The sequence below is a fragment of the Pleurodeles waltl genome, chromosome 5 (genome assembly GCF_031143425.1).
Source record: "Pleurodeles waltl isolate 20211129_DDA chromosome 5, aPleWal1.hap1.20221129, whole genome shotgun sequence".
In the NCBI taxonomy this organism is placed as follows: Eukaryota; Metazoa; Chordata; class Amphibia; order Caudata; family Salamandridae; genus Pleurodeles; species Pleurodeles waltl.
The window spans coordinates 698,316,107-698,340,310 of record NC_090444.1 but is presented as its reverse complement, the minus strand read 5'-3'; the positions used below and the strand labels follow the sequence as shown (position 1 = coordinate 698,340,310).

The 24,204-nt window shown below is 40.2% G+C and overlaps 1 protein-coding gene across 3 annotated transcripts in view; it reads right to left on the bottom strand.

Annotated features, from left to right (window-relative positions):
- Window positions 1-22,784, bottom strand: part of SCAF8 (SR-related CTD associated factor 8) — a 1,507,655-nt gene extending 1,484,871 nt beyond the window's left edge. For all 3 annotated transcript variants that reach the window (XR_011203719.1, XM_069234634.1, XM_069234635.1), the window contains exon 1: window positions 22,433-22,784. Coding sequence is in view for 2 of the 3 variants with exons in the window: in XM_069234634.1 (XP_069090735.1) it covers window positions 22,433-22,462 (30 nt within the window). In the remaining variant the exon portion in view is untranslated. The remainder of the gene's footprint in view (window positions 1-22,432) is intronic.
- Between the last annotated feature and the right edge of the window lie 1,420 nt (window positions 22,785-24,204).

Below are 24,204 nucleotides of genomic sequence, written 5' to 3'. Positions count from 1 at the left end.
TTAAATCTTTACCACAGCAATTACTTTTCAGTGTTGATAGGAGGCACCTCATGGTCTCAGCCACCATCAGTTGCAGCTAATTCTTTATGTGGCACCCACATCAAGGTGTGCAGAGCGTAACCAACAGATTCTTAACAGTCACAAATATAGAACATAACATGTTTATATATCTTTCAGTCTTAATAGTATCACTACCTCATTAGGGGTGGTGAAGGATCTGCATGAAGATTAGGTATCCATCAGAAACAGTGTTATAGAGGAAAGGAACATTTTTCTGATTGATACATCTTCCTGAGGATTCAAGGCCACCCAACTAGTTCCCAAGAGACGTAGACAATTTAAAGAGCCATGGAAGCAGCAACAGCCCTGGGTAAATGAGCACAAATGTTCTATGGAGGACATTTCTTGACCAGAGCTTCACAGATCCTGAGACAAGGCAAAAAAGGGAGCATTTGGTCACTATCTTGTTCTTTTTAGATCCAGCAAAGCCCTCAAAAAGCAGGTGCTCAACACTTCCCAGGTGCATGCGGTCTACAAAGTACAATGCTGCTCCCTTGCAGTTCAGCCTATGCAGATGTTTCTCCTCCTTGTTTGAAGGAGGGAGAGGAAAGAAAGAAGGAAGTTAACCGACTGTGTCCATCTGAAATGAAGAAACTACTTGGTGCAAATTACCAATTTATCACTGTCAATGGTGGACAAACCTAAAGTGCCTTAAGCCCTACAGCACTGCATAGACAGTAAGAAGTTGAACCTGGCAACTGTGCTTCATCTAGTATTAAGATACCACCAATAAAGTCAAAGTAAGGATCAAATCCCACTAAGTAAAAAGAAACTGAGTGGGAGTGAACAGGTAAAGCAGGCCTTGCAGGAAAGTATCATCACCAGTAATTTAAACTAAAATGTTGGTCAGGAAGACAAATGCAGGAAGAGGTGAAAAGTAGCCTTTATCTGTAGGTAACACAGACCATGCTGTGCAGGAAACAAGGCAAATCTGACGGCTTCAGACAGGGAAGATGTAAAATGATTAAAGCTTACCAATGTACACCAGTATATAAGCTCATTATGGACAGATCTGGTGGCAAGATTCCTGGCAGCCAAGATTACAACTTAGAATCATTTGCCTTCCTGAGGTGGTCAATCTGGCATTGGTCAATTCTCATGTATGCAGCCAAAGACTCTGGGGATTGGGCTGGAGGACTTGAATATCCTGCTGTGAGAGCAGATCTGTCATGTTTAGGAATGTAAGGGGTGGGTGAATGTTGAGTGCCAACAGATTGCCTTATTAGATCCTCAATGTCTCGTCCTGCTCATCCCAAACTTTCCACAGTACTTTGGAATGAAGCATAAACAACAGCTGCCGAGACTAGCTGAGCCTAAAACGGAAGGAAGTAGTGTTTTCTGACACAATCTGGATGTAACCAACTGAGATTAATGGTAGAAAAGACTTTGAACCTGCACCATCATGTTGTAAAGATGACCTATCAACGTTGGTGTGCGTGTTTTTTTTTGGGCGGGGGTTAACACGTGTATTGGGGAGGAAATAAGCTGGACAGCCTCGTTGTCCACTGCGATTTACCCTGAACGGGAGAAAATTGGCAAACTCTTCCCACTAGAAACTGGTACTTTTTTGCAAGGGTGGGGGTGTCAGAGGAAAAGCAGGTTAGATGTGTTTTAAGTAACAAAGGCAGCCAAAAATGGTTTGGACCACAAAACGAACATAGTAACCACTTATTTGCTATACTACTGATAGAATTGTTGGGTGTGGGGGGAGTGCGGGGAGAGTTTCATATGATCAGGCAAGTTAATAACTAAGTGTTGCCAGTTCCCATGCAGCATGTGCGTACAGTTCTAAAGCAGGTGTCATTAGGTGTGTGGAGGACAAAATCTTTGCAACAAAGGGTGTCAAGATCCTTAGTTTGACTGCGCTGGGGAGTTGTGGAAAAGGCACTAGGAATCTGCTTTAAAAGTGATTTTTTATAACTTGACTTCCAGGTGAATGGAGGAAGAACCAAACGTACTGGTCACCTAGAGCATGTCTACTGCACCTTGCAATCGGCCTGTGGCTGCCAGGAGTGAAAAGGATTTCTCCCATACATCCAGGACAGAGTCTAGAAGGACCTCATTAAAAAGAAACACAGGCTCCACACTGCCATGGAAGGATGCAATATTTGTCAGGATGTTATATTTTATTTCAGCAGAAGGTAAAGTAAATTCCAAAGGACTGCAGTAAAAGATGACACCTCCACTGGAGCAGCACTGTAGGAACAGGAAATTGTACCTTCTAATGAAGTTCCTTGGCCACTGACATTTTTTAAGACCCAGTTGAGATCAGTATTGTAAGATGGTAGGAGACCCTCGACCTCAGAGTCAGCCCCCATCTGGCCCTTGTAATCATCCTTCACAAAAAAGGCCTCTGAATCCAAACTGAAAATTAACTCCAGGCAGGTGACCTTCTGGGCCCTGGCTAGGTGCTCTCAAAAGGATGCATCACTGAAATAAGCTTTCATCTTCTCCTTTACCATAAAGATGATAATACTTTCATCTACTAACATCTTGGCCGGTGGCATCAGCTTCTAAACTATCACCAAAGGACCAAATAGGGACAGAAGCCTAGTTGTCAAGCCTGTAGGAGCAGATATTACCCTACCATGAGACAGCCCACAGGGCTTCAGAGCCTTCCTAAAAAGACCCAACATTGCTAATCCGAAAGTATCCACCTGAAAAGAGTCTGCTGATGTTGAGAAAGAGTCGAGCATGGGCAATGACGTTGAGACTTCAAGCGGTCCATGGAACAGGGCTTCTTGAAGAAAACTTTCCTTTTCTATAGCTCTTCTTGAACTTTTTTGTGGGAAGGTCTCTTGGGATAATTTGGAAGTCTCCCTTGCAGGCTCAAATAAAAAACAACTTGGTTTTCGCATCTCCCTGCATCCAAAGTCAGAGAGCAAGAGTCGCAGGTCACCCCAGACACCACATTCAGTTGTCATGGGGGTCCAAAGGGGACATCATCCGGCTGGGTCTGCAAGGTTTAAAACCTGAAGCCCTCTGTGGAGGTATCTGAACTATTTGCGGTCGAAAGCTAAGGAATTAATTGGTACAATACAGCAAGAGCTCCATCCTTTGCAGAGAAGTGATAGAAAAACGCAAACCGACAACAGCATGTGGGTTGGCATTTAATATACTCCAGTCACTCGTGTGAGTTTTGGCTGCTCACTTGGCACGTCTGGTGCCGCCGAGAGTCCGCACTAGGGGAAAACATTTTCTGAGCCAGGAAGATTTAAACATCAAAAATCAATCCTCTACACCAGACATCAGCACATTTTGCAGCTTAATATCACAACCCCTGACCAAACAAGCAATGAAAATGAGTAACAAAAGGGATTGAGTAATCAAGACAATCCCCTACTTGTATAGCACAATAATGAGTGAAGGGTTTACCTTTCAGAGTTCCTCAATGCAACTTCTTACTCATTGGTATCCATAACTCTTCGACCATTTCACAAAATTCAAGGCAACTGCTCAGAACTCTAAAGTACATCTGGATTTGTTTCCCACAGCCAAAGTCATTCATTTTACCATCTCGCCACATTCTGCCATTCTTCACCACAACCATTCTATTTCTATTTACTACACAGAAAATAGGCAAGCAGCTTAAATGTTGATGTTAAATGCACTATCTTGCTGTCAGATCATTCAGCAAATTAGACATACGGCCTGATGGAGAGAGAGACAAAACAGTAACAAATGCTATCTAGGTAAAATGGGCGATTTCTATCACTACAGGTGGGGGTCTATTCTCTAATGCAGACTAGGATCTTAATGAAATTCCATAAATTGCACTCTACATATGCTTTTCCTATCATCTCGCTTTACAGCGCAACTATAGAAGAACCCTCTGAGGACATTTAGTTCCACCCACATGCCTGGAGGAAGGAATACATGTTTTGATTGGGCAGAAATTATGTGCTTCTAAAATATTGCCCTCTGCTTGGCTGATAACATTTTGTTTCTCTATCCCGGTGCCTGAGCTTGAACTTTCAGGGGCGCGCGCACAGACACTATTACAATATTATTTAAGTGGTCAAGATAATAAATTATGGTGTGAGGAAAGTCAATAACCCTGCATGGGTTTTCTGGTTTGGCTTGATAGCATAACTTTCACCTGACCACTTAACCTATGCCAATATTATTCTACTGATCTTTTCTTCTACACAAATACATGCCCATCTCCATGCATCTACTTGTAATGCTTTACATTACCATACGAAATTCCGTTAAAGCCAGGCCAAATGGCATTTCCAATTCTTGCTTTAGTTTACCTCTGAATAAGTACCAAATCTGGATTACTAAAGACCTAGAAGCTGCGACTGGAATTTTATTTAAAAGGAGGTATTGCTGGTCAAAGACCATATCCATGAAATATTTACCATGATACATCTGTCTGAAAAGAACAAATATTTTTGCTCAAATGATCACCTCAATGCATTAACCAAAGCTTTCTTTTCCATCAGAATGTTTCAAGGACCTGTATGTTACTGCCACTGATTTTACTTACCTGTAAGTGCCAACTTGTCTCAAGTGGTGCAGAACACGGCATCACAATTCTTTTTGATGATAGTGTTTGTTTTGCATACTCAACCACTTTGTTCTATTTCAGAGAGATCCCCATTACTCACCAAGCCTACACAGTCTGTAGTACAAATGTGAACAACATCTTGCATTAATCTTTAGAAGGCAAAGAAGAAAGGTCGACCCAAGGTAAGCCATCTTTTGTGCATGAGCTGTGTAAGTATCTACTTGCCCATAGAATAGTGACATAACACAAGTGTGTTCACCCCTTGGGGCATCCTGGGACTCAACAACAGGTGTTTATCAGTACTCAAGTCATTGGTACCTTTGTTGAGCATGAAATAATGAAATGGCCGAGAGGACTCTGGTTTTAAAAAGTGATCATGAGGTCAAACACAGATCCCTAAAGTGCATCCATTAGTCCCCTGATTCACTGCAAGACAATAGTACAATAGACGAGCTAAACAGTCCTTCTCTCGAGCTAATAAATCTGAAACTGGAATACTTATATTATTTGAAAATGTATCACTGTTTCACCTCTGTTATTTGGTTGGTTGTCTTCAGACAACTTAAGCTATTTTTTTTTTCATGGAGAACTTATTGTACTATACTTTAATGTTGTTCTCAACCTTTGAGGATTCCACATTGCCACTGATCACAGATTTTAAAGCTTTAGAACTATATGGAGGTAAATAACCTAACATTTTATCTTCAAAATCTGAAGTGTGTGGAAGTGATAATAAGGAAATGCTGATGTGCTACTTGAGACTATTAACCTTCGACCATTTCAAACTTAACATCCATGATCACTTTTCAAAGCAACCCATTCCCTGTGAATTACTAAGGTTTACAAAGGTAGAACATACCAACTGATCAAGATGAAGGTAACCAATAATAAAGACCACTTAAATACTAGGTTCTCATAGCTTGCGCTTCAGCCCCGAAGAAGCATCATAGTACGCCGTTAAACATGTGCTGGCTAAAGGTCAAGCTGGTGGAAGGCAATAGTAACTAACCTGCTTTGATTTTAATTTTGTAACAAAATGTTCAAATCTATTCATATGATACTGCCATTTCTAAAAACAGATACTACAAACATACACAGAATCATTTGAGATTAACAAAAAAAAAAAAAAAAAAAAAGTTAAATTAGGTGTACTTTTGATCAACTGAAGTGCCCAACAAGTATTATTGTGGTTTAACTTATAGGCCTGGTGGGGCAACTGGATTTTGTTGTGGCAGCTTGCACAGGGCCATCTCACCTTTTTGCCTTAAACTATTTAATATTAAGAATCAAGGCCACATATAAGGAACACAGACCCCTTAACACTCTTATTAGTTCAATAATAGCATTGTCATCAGTGTGGGCCCAGGAATGTTTCTCAGTTCATGTTTAAAAACTCACTTTTAATACTAAAGTATGACACTATCATTTATGAACAGCATACTTTCCTCCTGGAGAGTCATGATAAATATCAAGAGGAGAAAAAGACAGACTGCATGCCAAGGAGGTGTCACCTCCATCCTGCAGGAAGCCATTCCGGTATTAGCCGCAAAAGGCAGGCTTCAAATGTGAAGTTGCCCTTAAAGTACAGATATGGTACCCCAGGGGAGTGGGATAAGCAAGCTGGCACGGGAAGTAGAGAGGAGAAATCAGTTGCCAAAACAAATTCCCAGGGGCATGTAGCCATGAAGTAGCCACACCCCTGGGATGGGCTAAGGAAGTCTGAACACGAGAAGGGTCTCGACATCAGGAAGGATTAGCCTGTGATCACCACAAAAGGCAACTGGTAGTCCAGTGGTGACTAGACTTCGACCAGACAGGAGAGGACTTTGTGGGAGGTTGATCCTGCAACCAAGGTGCCCCTCACCACCTTTGTAGACCAAGGAATTCTTGCAAAACACCCCTGTCGCATCCACCTCATTCTTAGGGCATCTCCAGCATCCTTCAGCCCTTGCAACATGATCGCTCCATAGGAATCCACTGTAATGCCGACAATGTGCCTGGAATGGTTGAAGGACTATGCCTCATTTGAAAGTAACTGCGTTTGAGGGTCTTCTTGCTCCCGCCCCCCTCCCCCCTGACTAGCTCCCTGCCTGAATCGGCCGCCCCAAGTAATTCCTAGCGACTGCATAGACACTTCGAAAGCTAAGTGTCCAATTTGTTGACTTGACCAAGGCTTGTTCACAGTTGAGTGAAACTGCACTTATTTATTTTTGCTTGTAAAATATATATCCCCGGAACGTTCCAGTGGATTTATTTCGTTCGTGTCTACCACACAATATAATACATATGATTTCCTCACAACAACCCACGAAATAGAAAGGTGCTGGCCACGGAGTAGGAGCTTTACAAAATATATTTAATTAGGGCATAATTTCAATTAACAGTATCACAACCAGGATTTAATAGTACTAATCATCGAGCAGGAGATAGCATATCTTAATATACGATTTGCAGCCGATAGTTAACAGTGACATGCTTTCAAATCATTTTGCAAAAAATAAATAACCCCTGTTTCTAATAAATCAAACACCCAAAAACAGCTGAATAACCCAAGCACATTTTATCTCATTATTATCATGAATATAGAAGGACCAAGATGTGGTAAAACGCACATTTAATTTATGATTTTACAGAATGCATTATTATCTGCGAGGGCATCCTATCCCTAATGACCTGCCAAGTCGGGTTTCAAGTGATTTCGTAAATGTGAAATAGCCAGCGTCAAATACAATCCAATAGTTATGAAATTCAAAATCTTTGCGACTTGGAAAAAAAAAAATCCAAGCCTTCCTTGGTCCATCCTTCAAACCTTAAGCACTGCTAACAGGTGACTCGAGGAAGATATCAACAAATGAGCTGCAGTAAAAGAAAGAAGCAAAGAGTAGAAGAATGAAAGATGGTCCTTGTTGGTGCAGAGCTCTAAAAGCACACCTAGAGGCTCTGGATCTGCAAACTAGTAATCAGTCCACCTTTGAATAGGAGTCACATGGGGAAACGTAAGGAACATATTCTTAAAATATATCCTTAAAGCCCACACCTTACACATCTAGCATGCATGCCACTACATGGTTTTGCTGGCCAAAGAAACCACAGAACAGCGTTTTCAAATCGTATCACAAGGGTGTCCAATGGAACAGCAACAACATACACGTATGTTGATATCTGTTGCAACTATCCAATTAATGCATCAAACTGTAACAGCACGTAAGGGAGAGAGACGACTTTAGGCTGGGCTTCTCCAACGAGTAGCTTGTGAGTTACTGGTAGCTCTCCAACTACCTGTGTACAGCCCACTGAACTAAATTAGTTTTTCTTGGTTGACTTAATACATTTATACCAACAATGAAAAGTTTGTATTTTAAACTAAAATGTCTATATTTTCTGAATTAGTAAGTTGATGTTGGAGAAAAACGATTGAATTTCCAGAATATATTTAGAGCTGATATTTGAGTAATAAAACTTGAACAGTGCTGAGGGGACTATTACTAATATTATTAATTTGGTGCCAGGGGCACTGCAGTTATAGCTGTTATGCATTACCCATGTAGAGGCATTCAACACTGCAAGAACACTTTTTACATTACTGATGACAACCATGCCTGACATACAGAGGTGATCACCGCTAGGAATATTACATCTAGTGGCCACTAATGTAATCTTGTCTGACGTGGATACTGCTGCATCTCTAATAATATTAATAGCGCAGTAGGATTTTCATTTAACACAAGTAGCTCACATTAGAGGGAATGCTGGAGATGCTCGTCCTGGAACTTCTGCATAGCATCACAGTCCATGTATTTATGCATTTGTACTATGCTCAGTTTGTTTTTAGACTTTTACTTTCAGCTCTAGGCGCATTCAGTAGGCACTGAACAAAAAAATTTAAGAACACCCAAACAAAGCGTGCAGCGAGGAATAATTTTCAGCAATCAAAAGAGAACTATGCCAACAAAGGTCAAGGAGAAATCTGTTTGCAACAAGCATTGTCAGAGCAAATACGTTTGTAAGGACTTGGTCAGTGCCTCTTTAGTCACAGTTTTAGCAAAAAAGTATTGCGATCAGTCCCTCCTCAATCTATTTAAAAAAAAAAAAAAAAAAAACACAGGCTAAAAGGAAATTTATTTTATGGCATTAAAAATCACTCAATGCATAGTATTCAGTGGCACTTTGTGCAATTACTTTTAGCGTGGCTGTGATACTCGTGAAACAGCAGAACGACATCCTTCCAGTAGTAAGACAATGACTCAAGTGAGCTGACCCTTCGTACCATGCTTTAAATCGGTGGAAAAAAACTGGAATGACAGTGACAGATTAGTGAACAAAGGGAAGGAACATTCAAGTCTCTTCCATTAGTATACGAAACACACAATTTTAGTAAAATCAAAAGATCTTGACTAATGTCATACCTAGAAATGGGACACTTATGCAGTGTAGCTATGGGTGTGAAATTGATGTGCATTTTCTTAGGAAAATAGTAATAATAGACACGCTTGGTTTCCTAAATCATCACTTTTTTTCACCGAAAGTTTATCCCAACCGGAAATTAGCTTTAATCTTAGGAAGGGTTAATTCTACAGAAGAGGGTATAGGTTGTCCAGTGGTACCAACTGAGCAGATGGCTCTGCTGGTGCCTTAGTCAGGCTGTGACTTGGCTCTCACGGAACAGGAAGACCTCGACTGCATAAAGAGCCCAATCATCCTCTGCATCAGCCGACGAGAAGAGAGACTGCATCAATGAGTCACTTAATGCGCTAGATGTGACATCTCAAGCAAACATTCCAGTCCATAAAAACCAACTATTTTTCAAAGCTGTTCATTTAAGCACCTAAACTGCTGTCCATTTGGGATTTCGTAAAGCGCCCCCATACAGCGCTACCAAAAAACAGGTGGTTTAAAAAAATGTTACTCTTACGTTCTGGTTCAAATGGCAGAGGAATTACTATTTATGAATATTTTAACATGACACGCACGACTATAAGTTGAATGCTGATAACGTGCCAAGCTTGTATGATTCATATGAACATTGCACATCTTGGGCGATGCAAGTAGCTGTTTCAAAATCACAGGGCAGCAAGCAAAATGAAAATGACAAGCAAAAGAGTTGCAGCAGTTAACTATGCAATGTAGTTATATTGCATGTTTACATGTATCTGGCAGTTTATAAACATTTAAACAAATCAAAGGTAAACATGTTGTAGGCTAATATCCTAGAATGTTTTATGGTGTAAAATATATTTTATGCGATGCCCTTTACACAGTTTCGACATGTGATTATTAAACTGAAGACAGAATAAGGTTTTTGTTACATTTGCATGCAGGGTAAAGACTGTAGAACAAAACGCTCTGTTTATAACCTTTAAAAAGGGACTGCAGTATCCAATGAACAGTTTTAGGTTTTGAAAGTACTTGCACTTTTGGTTGTAGATTTGTCTTTGCACAAACATTCTACACTAATACTCAAATTAAACTGAGGTAGATTGGCCAAAGTTAAATGTTAAATGTTAATGCACTGGTTTTGCGAAATGACATTCTACCATTTTATTTTAGTTTCAAAATACATCTGCCATTTTATTTTGTCAGTAAGTCTCCAAGGCTTATCAATTAAATTATCTAGCTTATATAATTATACAAAATTGCTATCGGAAATTATCAGGACTCGATTATTTTTTTTTTAATATTACTAGGCTTGCAGGTCTAGTGACTTGGAATATTCTACTCGACCTAAACTGAGTGATCCTAGCATATATCTTGTTTACAGAGCCTCCTTTTTTCATTATCACATATGACAGCACCTTCAAATATGCAAGTTCAGCACTTTTGCTGTACAAAAAAAATATTTTGATTTGACTAAACATTTTCTCTAGGTATAATAAGAATCAATTTGTTTTTTCTTGGGAAACCACTGTTGATGAAACCACACAGACACAACTGTATTAGGTGAGCGAAGTTTTTGAAATTGGTCTTAAATGGTAGTGACAATTAGGAGGTATGTGTGTTATCTATATTATCTCTATGTGCATTCAACTTCAAACTCAACTGTGTCTTTAATAATGTCGAATGGCAGTGGGAACAATATAATGCTTGCCTGTTCCGACTTTTGGGCAAAGGAGATATAATTATAGCTTTTGCGGATTTAAAAAAACAGATCTAATCCATCTACATGACAACATGGAATCACAGAGTGCATTGTCAACTGAATATCGTTGTTCCAGAAATGTTTGTGTTATCAATATTTAACAGTGGATTTGCACACAATGCTGTAACAATTGCCCAGTTCTGTGCTTTATTTTTAATAATGTTTATAAACATGTATTTTTTTTTTTTTTTACGTAAATAAGTTTATCTATCTCACTTCAGCCCCGAAGAAGAAACATAGTACGCCGTCAAACACGTCCTGGCTAAAGGCCAAGGTGGTGGAAGGCAATAGTAACTAACCTGCTTTGATTTTAATCTTGTAACAAAATGTTCAAATCTATTCATATGAGATTGCCGTTTCTAAAACCAGATACTATAAACATACACAGAATCATTTGAGATTAACACTCTTAATAAAAAAATTAAAAAAAATAAAAAAAAATTAAAAAAGAAGATAACTTAGGTGTACTTTTGATCAACTGAAGTGCCCAACAAGTATTATTGTGGTTTAACTTATAGGCCTGGTGGAGCAACTGGCTTTTGTTGTGGCAGCTTGCACAGGGCCATCTTATCTTGTGGTGTTAAAAACTTTTTCAATATTAAGAATCAAGGCCGCATATAGGGAACACAGACTCCTTAACACGCTTATCAGTTCAATAACAGCATTGTCAGTAGTGCGGGCCCAGGAATGTTTCTCAGTTCATGTTTAAAAACTCACTTTTAATACTGAAGCATGACACTATCATTTACAAACAGCATACTTTCCTTTGAAATGGTGACAAACCCTACCACTAACATGCAGTTTTACTGATAAAACTATGTAGTGTATAAACGATAATCTGTGGAAATTAGGTTTCAGCAAAAATGTTAATCATTTGTCCATCACCAAGTAGTGTCCAGACTTATTTTCATCCTATTAAAAACTTTTCTTTCATCACACAGAATTAAAAAAAAAAAAAAAAAAACTCCTACGATATATTTTGAAATGTTAGTAAGGTAAGTTTACAAGCTATTTAAATGCTGTGTGTTAGGAAAAAACTGGCAACCCACAGCCTTTCATTTAACACTGTGTACAGCACAATTGTCAGACAGTTCACTTTACAAAATCCTCCAACTTTACTGATTATTATATCCTGGAGGTTGCGTTTACAGTTATTACTCGGACTGCACATTGCAAAACATGATCAGCTATTTCCTATTCCCGTCTCTGAACACAGAGCAAATGTGACAAGATAACAAGATTTAAAGGAATCCTCATTGATCATTTACTTTCTGAAAGAGCATAAACTTGTTTATCAGCTCACCGGAATGGGTCAGGAGGTCTTAAAAACAGGCAGACAAGACTTATTCATACTTTGAATTAACTTCAAATCTGCATTAATTTGGAAAACAAATCCCCAGACAAAACTGCACGAACAATTACCAGTTACGACTGAACAGTTTCCATGGAAATTATACATTTTTAACTATGCAGAGACGAGGGCTGATGGAGGTTGTAAAGTAGAACTTAGTGATGAAAAACTGACCCCCATGTATCAGGTGATGTGAAAGCATTCTGCATATGTGGTAAATAGTTTAGATTTAACTACTCCTGCAAAGCAGTCACATTTGACTACATATATATTACAATGTAGAGATCAATTCTACACAGTGCTCCTGCAATGTTCCTTGATGGCACCTCCAGGGATCTTTTCGAAGAGGGCAACTCAGCTAAAGTTGGCGTTCTTAGTCCCGTTTCTATCTTTCTCTTTTTTATCTCCAAGACAGAGCAAACATATCTCTGCTTACTGTTCCCTGGGGGTGCCAAAAGCATTTGTAATCATTACAGGACACTATTCTTACACCCAGTGCATTACAACTTAAACAAGAAAGGTGAGTGGCAGCCCCAGTCACCCAGTTGCAGTGCTGCATTACTACTGGCCAGTAGGTGAGGAAGACTGGCAGCACAGATCACTTCAAAACCAACAAGACCTGCACTGCACAAGCACACCCCAACCAGTCAGGGCAGAGGGACGACACCCCCTGTATCACCATGGCTTCCTGCACTAGAGGGTAATGAGAAGATGAAAGCAGCTGTGTGCGGGGTACCCCTAAACAATCCTATCATTGTTAATCAAGGTGAGAAGCCGAAGAAAGGCCTCTCAAGACAGGCTGGTTGCTTGTTGTAGAATACTCTAGGATCCACAGACGCAGCCATGGATAAAAGTAAAGGAAAACAATGACTCAGACTGTCCCTGACCAGCTAACAAGTGACTGATCACTGGATAAAATAACGGGAGATTGCGAGTTGAACTGATTCATTGTGCCAACAAATTATTCTTCAAAAGGCCTAAAGATTTTTTTCAATATGCCGGCGGGAAAGAACAATTAGCAAAACGCACTTGGAGGCATTCATTTAAAAACACCCTCACTAGGTATTAAAAGTAAATCTTGTAAAAACAAAGCCTTTAAATTATAGGAGAGCCCTTAAGTCTGAGGAATCTCCAGATAATCTTTTGAAACCTGCAGTATTTGTGCCATCATCTTCCTAGGTAGCCTCTATAAGGTACAGTATTATAAAACATTTTATAAGTAGAGGAATGTTGGAAGCCTCCCCTATGCTTTCTTACTCTCAAGTGTCATTAAGTCCCATGATGGTTTTGGCAGCCACAGATCTTTTCTACCGCACAGATTAAAACAAGTATCCATATTAGTAAAGATCCATCCATTGGGAGCTCAACGTATATGGAAGTTCTAAATAAACCCTGAAATTTCGGCACCTATGTAGTGGATCCAGCCGCAGGTATTAAGCAGTTCGATCAATATACGTAAAATGTCTGCTACATTATTTCGTTCGAAGATAGATACTTTATTACTAATGAAAAAAAAACTCAAAAACACTACCTACAGCAGATCGAAAACAGGCTCGATTTGCAAGGAATATGGAGGGGGGGAAAAGGTACTAAAATAATTGGTTAGGCACACTTGCTAAGGGAATCAATTGAGAGGATACAGAATGAACTAATGAGTCAAGGCATTTAAATTGCTTCATATCAGAATGTAGGGGTCGCCAAACCACAAGCAAATATATTCTCCTATCACCATGTGTGGTTGAGATTTGTTCAAGTTAGCCCGAGATCTGATTTTTTTTTTTTTTTTTTATGACAGCTCATTTGTTGATACCGTGGATAGCAGCCTAAGAACAACATTATCAACCATTGATAAAAATCGCACCAGGTTTGCCCAGAATCAGTACATCGCTTTTGTGCTTAGATAAGGAACATGAATTTGAGTCGAACCTCTATGGGTAAGTGAGGTACCCGAGGATGCAGTGCCTTCCGGCAAACTCACTTTTTAACTTGGAACATACAGGTCATGAATTAAGCATCCAAAACATGGTTTATTGAAGGAGTGTTGCTCAGGAGAAGGGATTACATGAAGGTGAACTTATTTTAGAATGCTTCATCCAAAATTAAATTTTGTTCAAGAGAGAATACTATGTGCTGTGCACCAGGATGTTTTGTTTAACCTAATCGCCACAAAGTCTGTATTAAGTGTGACACAAATTTCAACAAAAAGTAACGGCTAATGGTTTCCAAAGTAGAAAATATACATTTATAATAAGTATTTTTTATGACATGATGTCTGACAAAGTTTAGCCTGAAAGTCAGTTGGGGAAATATATTAAGTAATATATCACAAATATTCCCAGTAGTACAATAATTATATTTAACTTAACAGTTGAAAATATAACATGGAAAGAATTGTCACTGACCAATAAAATCCAAGCAGATGTAGTCCCAAACAGTCCAATATCAACATTATCACAAGACCAACTAAATACTTTCTGGTATTTTGGTATAGTATGTCTACACTGGCACTCCACTGCAGTTATTCCAGCAACCCAAACCTTCTGGTTTGGCAAGCAGCGTTACCCACCTACTATATCTTTGCATAAAATGTATTTTCCAGTTCCTAATTTTAACGTTCTTGATATGGAATGTAGTGTTTACTGGCCAAGTGCTGTGTTGCAATATGAAGAGTTCATTTGCTATCAGGATGTTTTGCCTATTGAAATTGAGTTTCAACAGCACCTACTACCCCTTTGGATGAAAAACACACACGAGCACAACAATTTCAGAATAGTTTTGTCATCTATAACCAAAGGGCAGTTAGAGAGCGGCTCAGTCATAAAGGAGGCTGTTAACTGCCTCAATGTGGAACAGAACAATACGTTTATAGGAAGACAAGTCCAGGACTTAAGGCGAAATACAAGAAGCTGCCTGACACCACCTGCCAATCACTAAATAAAGAGCAAGCAATCCTCAGTTGAATGAATATTGTGAAACCCAGCGGCTGCTGTAAAAAGCTCTGTTAAAAAGGTAAACAGTATCGGACCAGATGTTATCTGTTACAGCAAACAGAATAACCTGGAATGTTGGAGGGTTGTTTGGAATAGATTGTTAGGAAACCCCCATTAGTCATAAGTGAATAACACAGGAGGTCTGGTCAGATTACTTGAGAGAAATTAAAAAGGAGTCAACTAAAGTCGTTTGTAAATACATACCATGCCTCAAAAAATTCTGAAAAATGTTACCACTCCTGCATGTCTAGTGACTTGAATAATCTCCTTGACCTAACTGTAAAGCGCTGGACCCACAATCTGGTCTCATTAGACGATCCTAGGCGAATATCATTTTTCTCCAAGGTGTCTCTTCTTTCATGGTTACCTAGAAGAGCACCTTCAAATGTGTGAATTAGGCATGTCTGCTGAACAAAGAAAACTCTTGTCTGATGTAACAGACTAAATTGTTCCTCCATGTGTAATAACAATCTAGCCCACTTATAAAGGTATACACAGGGCCACAGGAATTATGTGATTGTGCAGTTGCTGCGATTTTCGCATAATTATTAATTTATTGCGCTTCCCATATAATCCATCATTTACCAGGTAATCTGCAGATTTTAAATTTAAAAATGTGCTTCTACCTAAACAGTTCAAAAGTTACAAACAATGCAACAACACGTGTTGCCGCGCAGTGGAAGGCCCGTTACAAAGCTGGACTAGGTGCCTTTCTGTTAGGTATTGCTGTATCTGGGTGTTAAACTTGTGCTAATGAGGTGCAACTAATTGTCATACAGTGTTACCAAGTTTAAAAATTATGAAATATTATTACAAAATGTGCCGCATTATGCTGCATAATTTGTCTTTTCTTGTTGCATAATTTACTCAACACTGCTGCATAATTTGGCCCTCCTCGGTCACATAATTCCAATGACCCTGGGTATACATGACCCCCTGACTTCCCTCTTAGTTCACTAATAGCATCATCAGCATCAGGACAGTGGAAGGAATGTTTTCAAGTTCATTCTCACAAATTCTCACGTTTAATAAATATATTACTAAAGCATGATTGGCAGTGCACTGTTTACAGGTAACAGATTTTCCATTGAAATGGTCAGAAACTTTCCTACTGACAGTTTCACTGATAAAACTATGGAGAGTACCAACCATGTGTGAAAACGGATTTTCATCAAATTTATCATTTGCACATTAGCAAAAGTTCTCATTAGTTATGATGCTATCAAAATCTGTTTCCATCAACAGAATTACAAAAACGTGCTTTGCTTACTGCTGATATATTTAGAAATATTTGTATAGTTCATTCACAGTCTATTTAAATGTGTTCGGAAAAAAAACCTGACATCCTACGTACTTTCATTTAGCACTCCCACGCGGTTGTCAGACAGCATCACAAATTCCTGTAACCTTTTAGTCTTAAAAAGAAAAGCAAAACAACAATCTCCAGGATTAAATACTCAGCAATGTGTAAGAAGTTAAAGAAAGGAAAAAAAAAATGTATCTCCGTCTTTGAACGCACAGCAAACGTAATAAGATAAAAAATAAAAAAACGCATCTTTATGTCTCATTCATTTACCAAATGAGAAAGGAACACCTTTTCTTTGCCAGCTCTAGCTCTTGCCCGAATTGCGGTATAGACCCCAACAATAGCTCGTCTTGATAAACCCAAATTGCCATCGATTTTTCGAGGCTTGTGTATATGACAACAAACAGATGAATTTAATATCTACAATGACATTTCCTCCGAGTACCTCTCTGGCTAGAGGAGTAGGTCATTACAATCTACCCCCGTTTGATATAAACATTAATAATGATTAGTGGGCAAAGGTCTTTCTTAGGTCTTTTAATGAGTCACCATTAATGGATGTTTCCTCAAAAGTTGGAAAGGAGCCACCCATGGTGGCCATGCAGCCCCCAAATGAAAAAACATATTGCCTTAACCAATGTGGGTGCACAAGTACATACAAAAGGTATACTCCTGGTTTTGAAAGATTGGATCACAACTTAACACCAGAACAAGGGGGTTTAAAAGAAAGACATTCCACAGTGGTTCACCGTCTTATTCAGTGGTAGATAGCCAACAAGTACACAGTATATGAACTGGTAAGCAGAGAACTACAGTAGGGAAAACTGACTGTAATAGGTATCCATAAAGGCTTTTTCTAAACTCCGCGGGAGTTACCTAAGTACAATTTGGCATGGGCAGAAAAATGTTCTAGAGTATTTTGTCCAAAAAAATACCAGTATGTAACGGCCTCAGACAAGGTTGTGTGTTGGCTACTACATTGTTTGCCTTTTTCTTATCAGGCATACCGCAGACTCTGTTAAGTACAGAATTATTATCCAGAGGATGGTGGGTGTATTTGTCCCATGTCAGCTTTATGCTGAAGGCTAAGCAATAACGGACTCCACATTATGGTGGTCATTCTAACCCGGACCGGCAACACTGGCGGTCTCACGCCAGTGTACCGCCGCCCTTTGGAATCCTCCAAGGCGGCGCAGCTAGCTGCGCCGCCGAGGGGATTCCGACCCCCCCTACCGCCATCCAGTTCCCGGCGGTCCGCCCACCGGGAACCGGATGGCGGTAGGGGGGGGGTCGCGGGGCCCCTGGGGGCCCCTGCAGTGCCCATGCCACTGGCATGGGCACTGCAGGGGCCCCCGTAAGAGGGCCCCTACAAGTATTTCACTGTCTGCTTGGCAGACAGTGAAATACGCGACGGGTGCAACAGCACCCGTCGCACCTTCCCACTCCGCCGGCTCGATTACGAGCCGGCATCCTCGTGGGAAGGGAGTTTTTCCCTGGGCTGGCGGGCGGTCTTTTGGCGACCGCCCGCCAGCCCAGGGAAAAACTTAGAATACCCTCCGCGGTCTTTCGACCGTGGAGCGGTATTTTGGAGGGGGGGGAAGTCTGGCGGGCGGCCTCCGCCGCCCGCCAGACTCAGAATGACCCCCTATGTCTTTAGAGTTAACTTTAGGTGTTCCTTAAATAGTGCGAGACTAAGACTGATGATGCGGAAAAAAAACAAAATTTGTGTTGTTTTTACGACATCTAAACCATTTCCAGAGTATATTGATAAAACAAAGGTAGGTGAAGCAGCAAATTATAGTTATTTAGACATTAAGTTTCAGAAAACCCTCAAAGGAATATGAAGGTAAAACAGGCAACAATCACAAACTCTCTTTTACAGCAGGCCAGAAATTTAACTGAGAACATGGTGGCCCTTCGTTGGTACCACTTATATCAGCATATAAAACAATGAGCCAGCCCCAGGTCCTATAAGTGTGGAAATTGCCTGTCTCAAAAAGGAAAGACATGGGATAAATTACATGGTTATTGTTTTAAAAACATATTGACCCTCCCAAAATCATCAATAGTGCAAGTGATACAGCTGGAATTCAAGTCAACATACAGCTAGGCTTCAAACCTAGCAGATATCAGCTCCTCAACAATACGCAGCTAAAAGTCTGCAAATTGTGTGTCAAAGAAGCACTAAATAGTTAATTAAGGTGAGCCCATTACCTAAAGCAGATTGCAGTATTAAGTGGCACCTTTTGCACACCACTAAGATAATAACACCGTTTAAATGATCTAAACAAGAAAGCAAGCTCTGGCCTCCAAGTAATGCAATGAGGCTTATCTCAAGACAAAGATGTGAATAAATCTGTTCCGATACTTCTGGGATTTCACATCTACCAAATAAAGTGTAGACAAGAGATTTTATCCAATCCCACAAACACCAATGAGGCTACTTTAAAATATTCCAAAGAAAGGGAATTGTGCCGTTTTTGGGAAGGGTACCAATAAACAGAATTTGCTCGAGTGCATGTGTTTAATGGGATCTACTGTGTAATTATTGTTACAGACGGTTTTAACTAAGGAACTAGAATACAGGAGGCAGCTAAAGACCTGAACAGATATGTGCTTTTTTGATGCGGTATACAACAGAATCATTCTTATTAAAGAGTGCAAAAAAAATTGTAGGAATTTATTAGGATCGATTTACTTTTGTGTTTATGTTTTATAGAATGGTTTTAACTTTGTGCTTTGTATGTTCATGTTTGACTCAAAACCTAAATAAACCAATTCTTGAATTTAAATCTATTTGTGCACCCAATGTCTACGTCACAAAGCTGATGAACGGTGTGTTGACCCTCCAGTTGTTTTTTAAACATTTTGTTAAAAAAAAAGAAACTGTATGAAACATGTTAAATAATGCTCATGTAGTGTTGTATATAAGGAGCTGTGATATTTAAAAAAAAAAAATATATATATATATATATATATATATATATATATATATATATAACCTTTAAATGGGTTGCTTCCTTTTACAAATCGGTGTATTTATGGCTCCTTGAAGGTAATACGATTATTTTTTATTGTATTTCAATTGCCAGTTAGTTGCCCAGTAGGTTTCAAATCCATTCTGTACACCTTTTGCCAAAGACATCTCAGAAAGACGAAACAACGCAAAGCGACATGTCTGTGATTTGCACTAAGACATTCAATTTCTTCCATAAAACAGCACACCAAATTGTTATAACAAAATCTGAAATAAACAGTGGGGGGAGGTCTGGAGACTGTATGAAGAAGGGAGATAATTAATTTTGAAGGCATGTTTTACGATTAAACACTCAGATTTAGTAGGGCACTTACACTGTAACAAAAGAATGCCAGTATGTTTTCTGGAAGGCTAGAAAGACCTATACCCTATTTCAATTTAATTTCTCAGCTGGTACTTCCTTGCCCATAAATGAACTTATCACTTTGATTTAGTTGACAAAAACAGCATGCAGACAAGCAATTTGAAAGAGCATGCAGGAAAAAAAAAGCTAGGAACTTGGTCTTATTTAGTCTGCCAAGCAGTGCAAAAGGTGAGAGAAAAGCTATTAAATAATGTTATTCAATTGATTAAAATAGATCTTTGAAATGGGTAATGACAAATGAGAGGCTAAGAACTACTCTATTTCTGAATTCACTAAGTAATGCCAAAAGCATGCATCGTTGATTACCTCTAAAACACATGAAAGGTACACAAACAAGAAACAATTGTGGTCCCTGATCTTCCCTTTCAATGTCTACATTTTTGTTACTTGTGCATTTGGGACTCCTGGTAGCCCTCATCCAAATGGAAAAATCGGTACTAACTTTAACCAGCAATCTATCCTTCATACAGGGTAGTGAAATGAGATACAGAAGTATCAGATGTTATATATGTTTGATTCTTCGTTTATGCTTCCGGCGTATGCCTTACGCTCGGTACCAAGTTTAAAACATTCTCATAAACTAGAGTGTAAGCCAAAAGCATATGCAAGTTAAAACAATATTAAACAAAAATGTGACTTGTTTGTAGCAGATTAACAATGAACAGGATTTGTGGCTTGGTAGTCTGAGTCCTAACTTTTCTCTAGAGGTTCTTATTGCCTCAGCATCCCTACATTTGTCCCTTTTCATTTTTGTAGGTAACTTGTCCAGGGTTCTACTCCTCCGTCTGCTTAACAATCTAACTAGTGCTCTCTGGAAGGATTTGACTCTTGTAGTGCTGTCGGTGCACTGGCCACCAAGTAAAAACAGCATTATTTCATCTTTTATTTCCCATGTGTATATTCTTCATGTTTGGCCTTTCCGTATCGTGTGCTTTAGGATTGTTCAGGGTGGCAGGACAGCTACTTATCTTTAATCTGACCCACGACCCAAAAATGATAATTTAGCAATAACGTTCCGTCAGATCATCTGGTACACCCCTACGAGTTATTTTCGCTTCCCAGCAATGGTCCCCTAGGCTGCTGCACTGTAGTTTAAACAGCTGGGAAATCTCTTCAAACTGCTGGCACGTCTGAGGTAAAAAAAAAAAAAAACATTGTCTAGATGGCTAGAGCGTCACTATATATATTTAAAACATTTCGGAAATTAATAAGCAATAGTAAGATAATGTTGTCTTCTGATAATCCCTCAGGATGTAAGAGTACTTCCATTTAAGCCTTCAGACAATCAATGAAAATGGACATCTCATATACACACACACACAACCACAATACTTACAGATACAATTGATACAACTATTAAAGATTGGGCTCTACATCAACACAGAAATACACAACAAATGTTTTTGCTCTAGATTTGGTTACAGTTGAGCTTACATCAAGAACGTGAGCGCAAAGAGTTATCCAGACCTTTGACAGTCTAGACTGGAATTTGCAAGATGCAACACACACAGCAGCTATTGAACTACCTACACTGTTTCATCGTTGTTGGCTTCTTTTAAGAGTTAAATTGAATAAGTAAACACAATGAAAGTACGCAGAAAAAGCTTAACTACAAGGTGTTCGTGTTGACTGCAGCATTATTCGACTGTGCACGCAGGACTATAAACGTTAACAATTAATTTCGGTTGTTTGGATGGCAATGCAAACTCTCAGCACACGTAGATCAAGAGCATAGCAGTGTTTAATCTAGGCACGTGCTGCTGGCACTCACTACTAGAAAGGAGGGCTCCTCAACAAAAAATATGCTAGACAGACACGAAGACAGTGATGCAAGATAGTTCACGTGTTTTTATTGCCGATTTAGGAGTCAATGCGGCTAAAACGTGTTTGACATGAAGACTGGACAGTGAAGCAACGCTGTCTATATTTGAACAAATCTATGAAAATGGGCTACGAATGAAGCGAAACGATCTATTTGTTTCTAGATAGGTCAATACTGAAAACGCAAATGACTGAAGAAGTTGTGCAGCTGAACATGTTGTTTTCATTTGGTCTCTTATGAGATGACAGTTTGCCTGGTACGTATCTAGCTTGAAGTCTTAACACGAGTTTGAACATCGTTGCGAAGCGTAATATGAGCCCAGGAAATAAAAATAGGGGGGGGTAAAATAATCATGCCGCGATGTGCTACTTTGTTGAGGTACTGACCAAGTCGGTGAAAGTGAGACATAAAAATGTAAAATTGTTTTGAGAAAAGGCCTGTAATCCCAAGATACTGCCCATACATGGGTCACAGCGAGTAGTGCACGACCCTAAACACTGGTGGATGAACAATGATTAAACTGTGAATTACTGGTGCAGCACGACCTCAGGTCTGACAATGGGCAGCCCATCTGCAAGGTCAGTAGCGGAAGAGCGCGCTGCGGTTTAAGTAGCGTTTGTGTCCATGTGCCCGATCTGATCGGGGGGAAATATGACGCGGCCTGCACCGCAGCAGTGTGCATCGGATCCCTACTGTGGAAACTACCCCTGTCAGGAGGGGCACGGGCTTCGAAACACGCAGGGCTCTCACTCATACTCCAGGTAAGTAGGCCCAGTCCCGGTAAACAGTGTACTGGCTCCCAGTCCCTGGCAGGAAGAATCTGTGCGGGGGCTAAGGTTCCTCGGATGCTCACCTCGTTGTTGAATACTTTGACGGCGTCCATGTTGCTCGTTGAGTTGGGGCCGCGGCGAAACCAGCACGGGGATCGGGGCGTTGTGGTGTATGTTACTGGTGGGGCTCCACACCGCCCCTGGCTTTGCAGTTGCTCGAGTGACGCGCCCTAGCCCTGCCCCGCCTCCTCCTCCTCTTGGCTCCCGGCATGGGCCTCCGCGGTAAGATCGGCGAGTGCGGGCCCAGCTGAGCTTGGGATCTGCCCTCCGCCGAGTGCCGGAGAGCTAGTCGCGCGCGCACCGGCAGCAAATGCAGCAGCGGCAGCAGTAACGACGCCAGGCAAGATGGCGACGGCGCAACAGCGCCCCCTAGCCGACTGGCTACCGCGCACAGCAACCTGCAACGGGAAACCCATGAACATAGAAAGAAGACAATCCTCGCGTTGCAAAAGAAAAAGGACAACACGTTGTAAGCAACCAGAGGTTCATCTTTAACCTCTTCGCTGCCAGGCCTTTTCCCCCTCCTGTGCCGAGCCTTTTTTTTTGGCTATTTGGGGCAGTTTGCGCTTAGGCCCTCATAACTTTTTGTTCACATAAGCTACCCACGCCAAATTTGCGTCCTTTTTTCCCAACATCCTAGGGATTCTAGCGGTACCCAGACTTTGTGGGTTCCCCAGAAGGAGGCCAAGAAATTAGCCAAAATACAGTGAAAATTTCGTTTTTTAAAAAAAAAAAATGGGAAAAAGGGGCTGCAGAAGAAGGCTTGTGTTTTTTTCCCCTGAAAATGGCATCAACAAAGGGTTTGTGGTTCTAAAATCACCAGCTTCCCAGCTTTCAGGAACAGGCAGACTTGAAACAGAAAACCCAATTTTTCAACACAAATTTGGCATTTTACTGGGACATACCCCATTTTTACGATTTTTTTGTGCTTTCCGCCTCCTTCCAGTCAGTGACAGAAATGGGCATGAAACCAATGCTGGATCCCAGAAACCGCAACATTTCTGAAAAGTAGACAAAATTCTGAATTCAGCAAGGGGTAATTTGTGTAGATCCTACAAGGGTTTCCTACAGAAAATAACAACTGAAAAAAAAAAAAATTGAAATTGAGGTGAAAAAAATCTGCAATTTTTCTCTATATTTTACTCTGTAACTTTTTCCTGAAATGTCAGATTTGTGAAAGCAATATACCGTTACGTCTACTGGACTATTCTGGTTGCGGGGATATATAGGGCTTGTAGGTTCATCAAGAACTCTAGGTACCCAGAGCCAATAAGTGACCTGCACCCTGCAGTGGGTTTTCATTCTATACCGGGTATACAGCAATTAATTTGCTGAAATATAAAGAGTGAAAAATAGCTATCAAGAAAACCTTTGTATTTCCAAAAAGGGCACAAGATAAGGTGTTGAGGAGCAGTGGTTATTTGCACATCTCTGAATTCTGGGGTGACCATACTAGCATGTGAATTACAGGGCATTTCTCAAATAGATGTCTTTTTTACACACTCACTTATATTTGGAAGGAAAAAATGTAGAGAAAGACAAGGGGCAATAACACTTGTTTTGCTAATCTATGTTCCCCCAAGTATCCTGATAGAAATTATACCTCACTTGTGTGGGTAGGCCTAGCGCCCGCGACAGGAAACGCCCCAAAACGCAACGTGGACACATCACATTTTTTGAAAGAAAACAGAGGTGTTTTTTGCAAAGTGCCTACCTGTAGATTTTGGCCTCTAGCTCAGCCGGCACCTGGGGAAACCTACCAAACCTGTGCATTTGTGAAAACTAGAGACCTAGG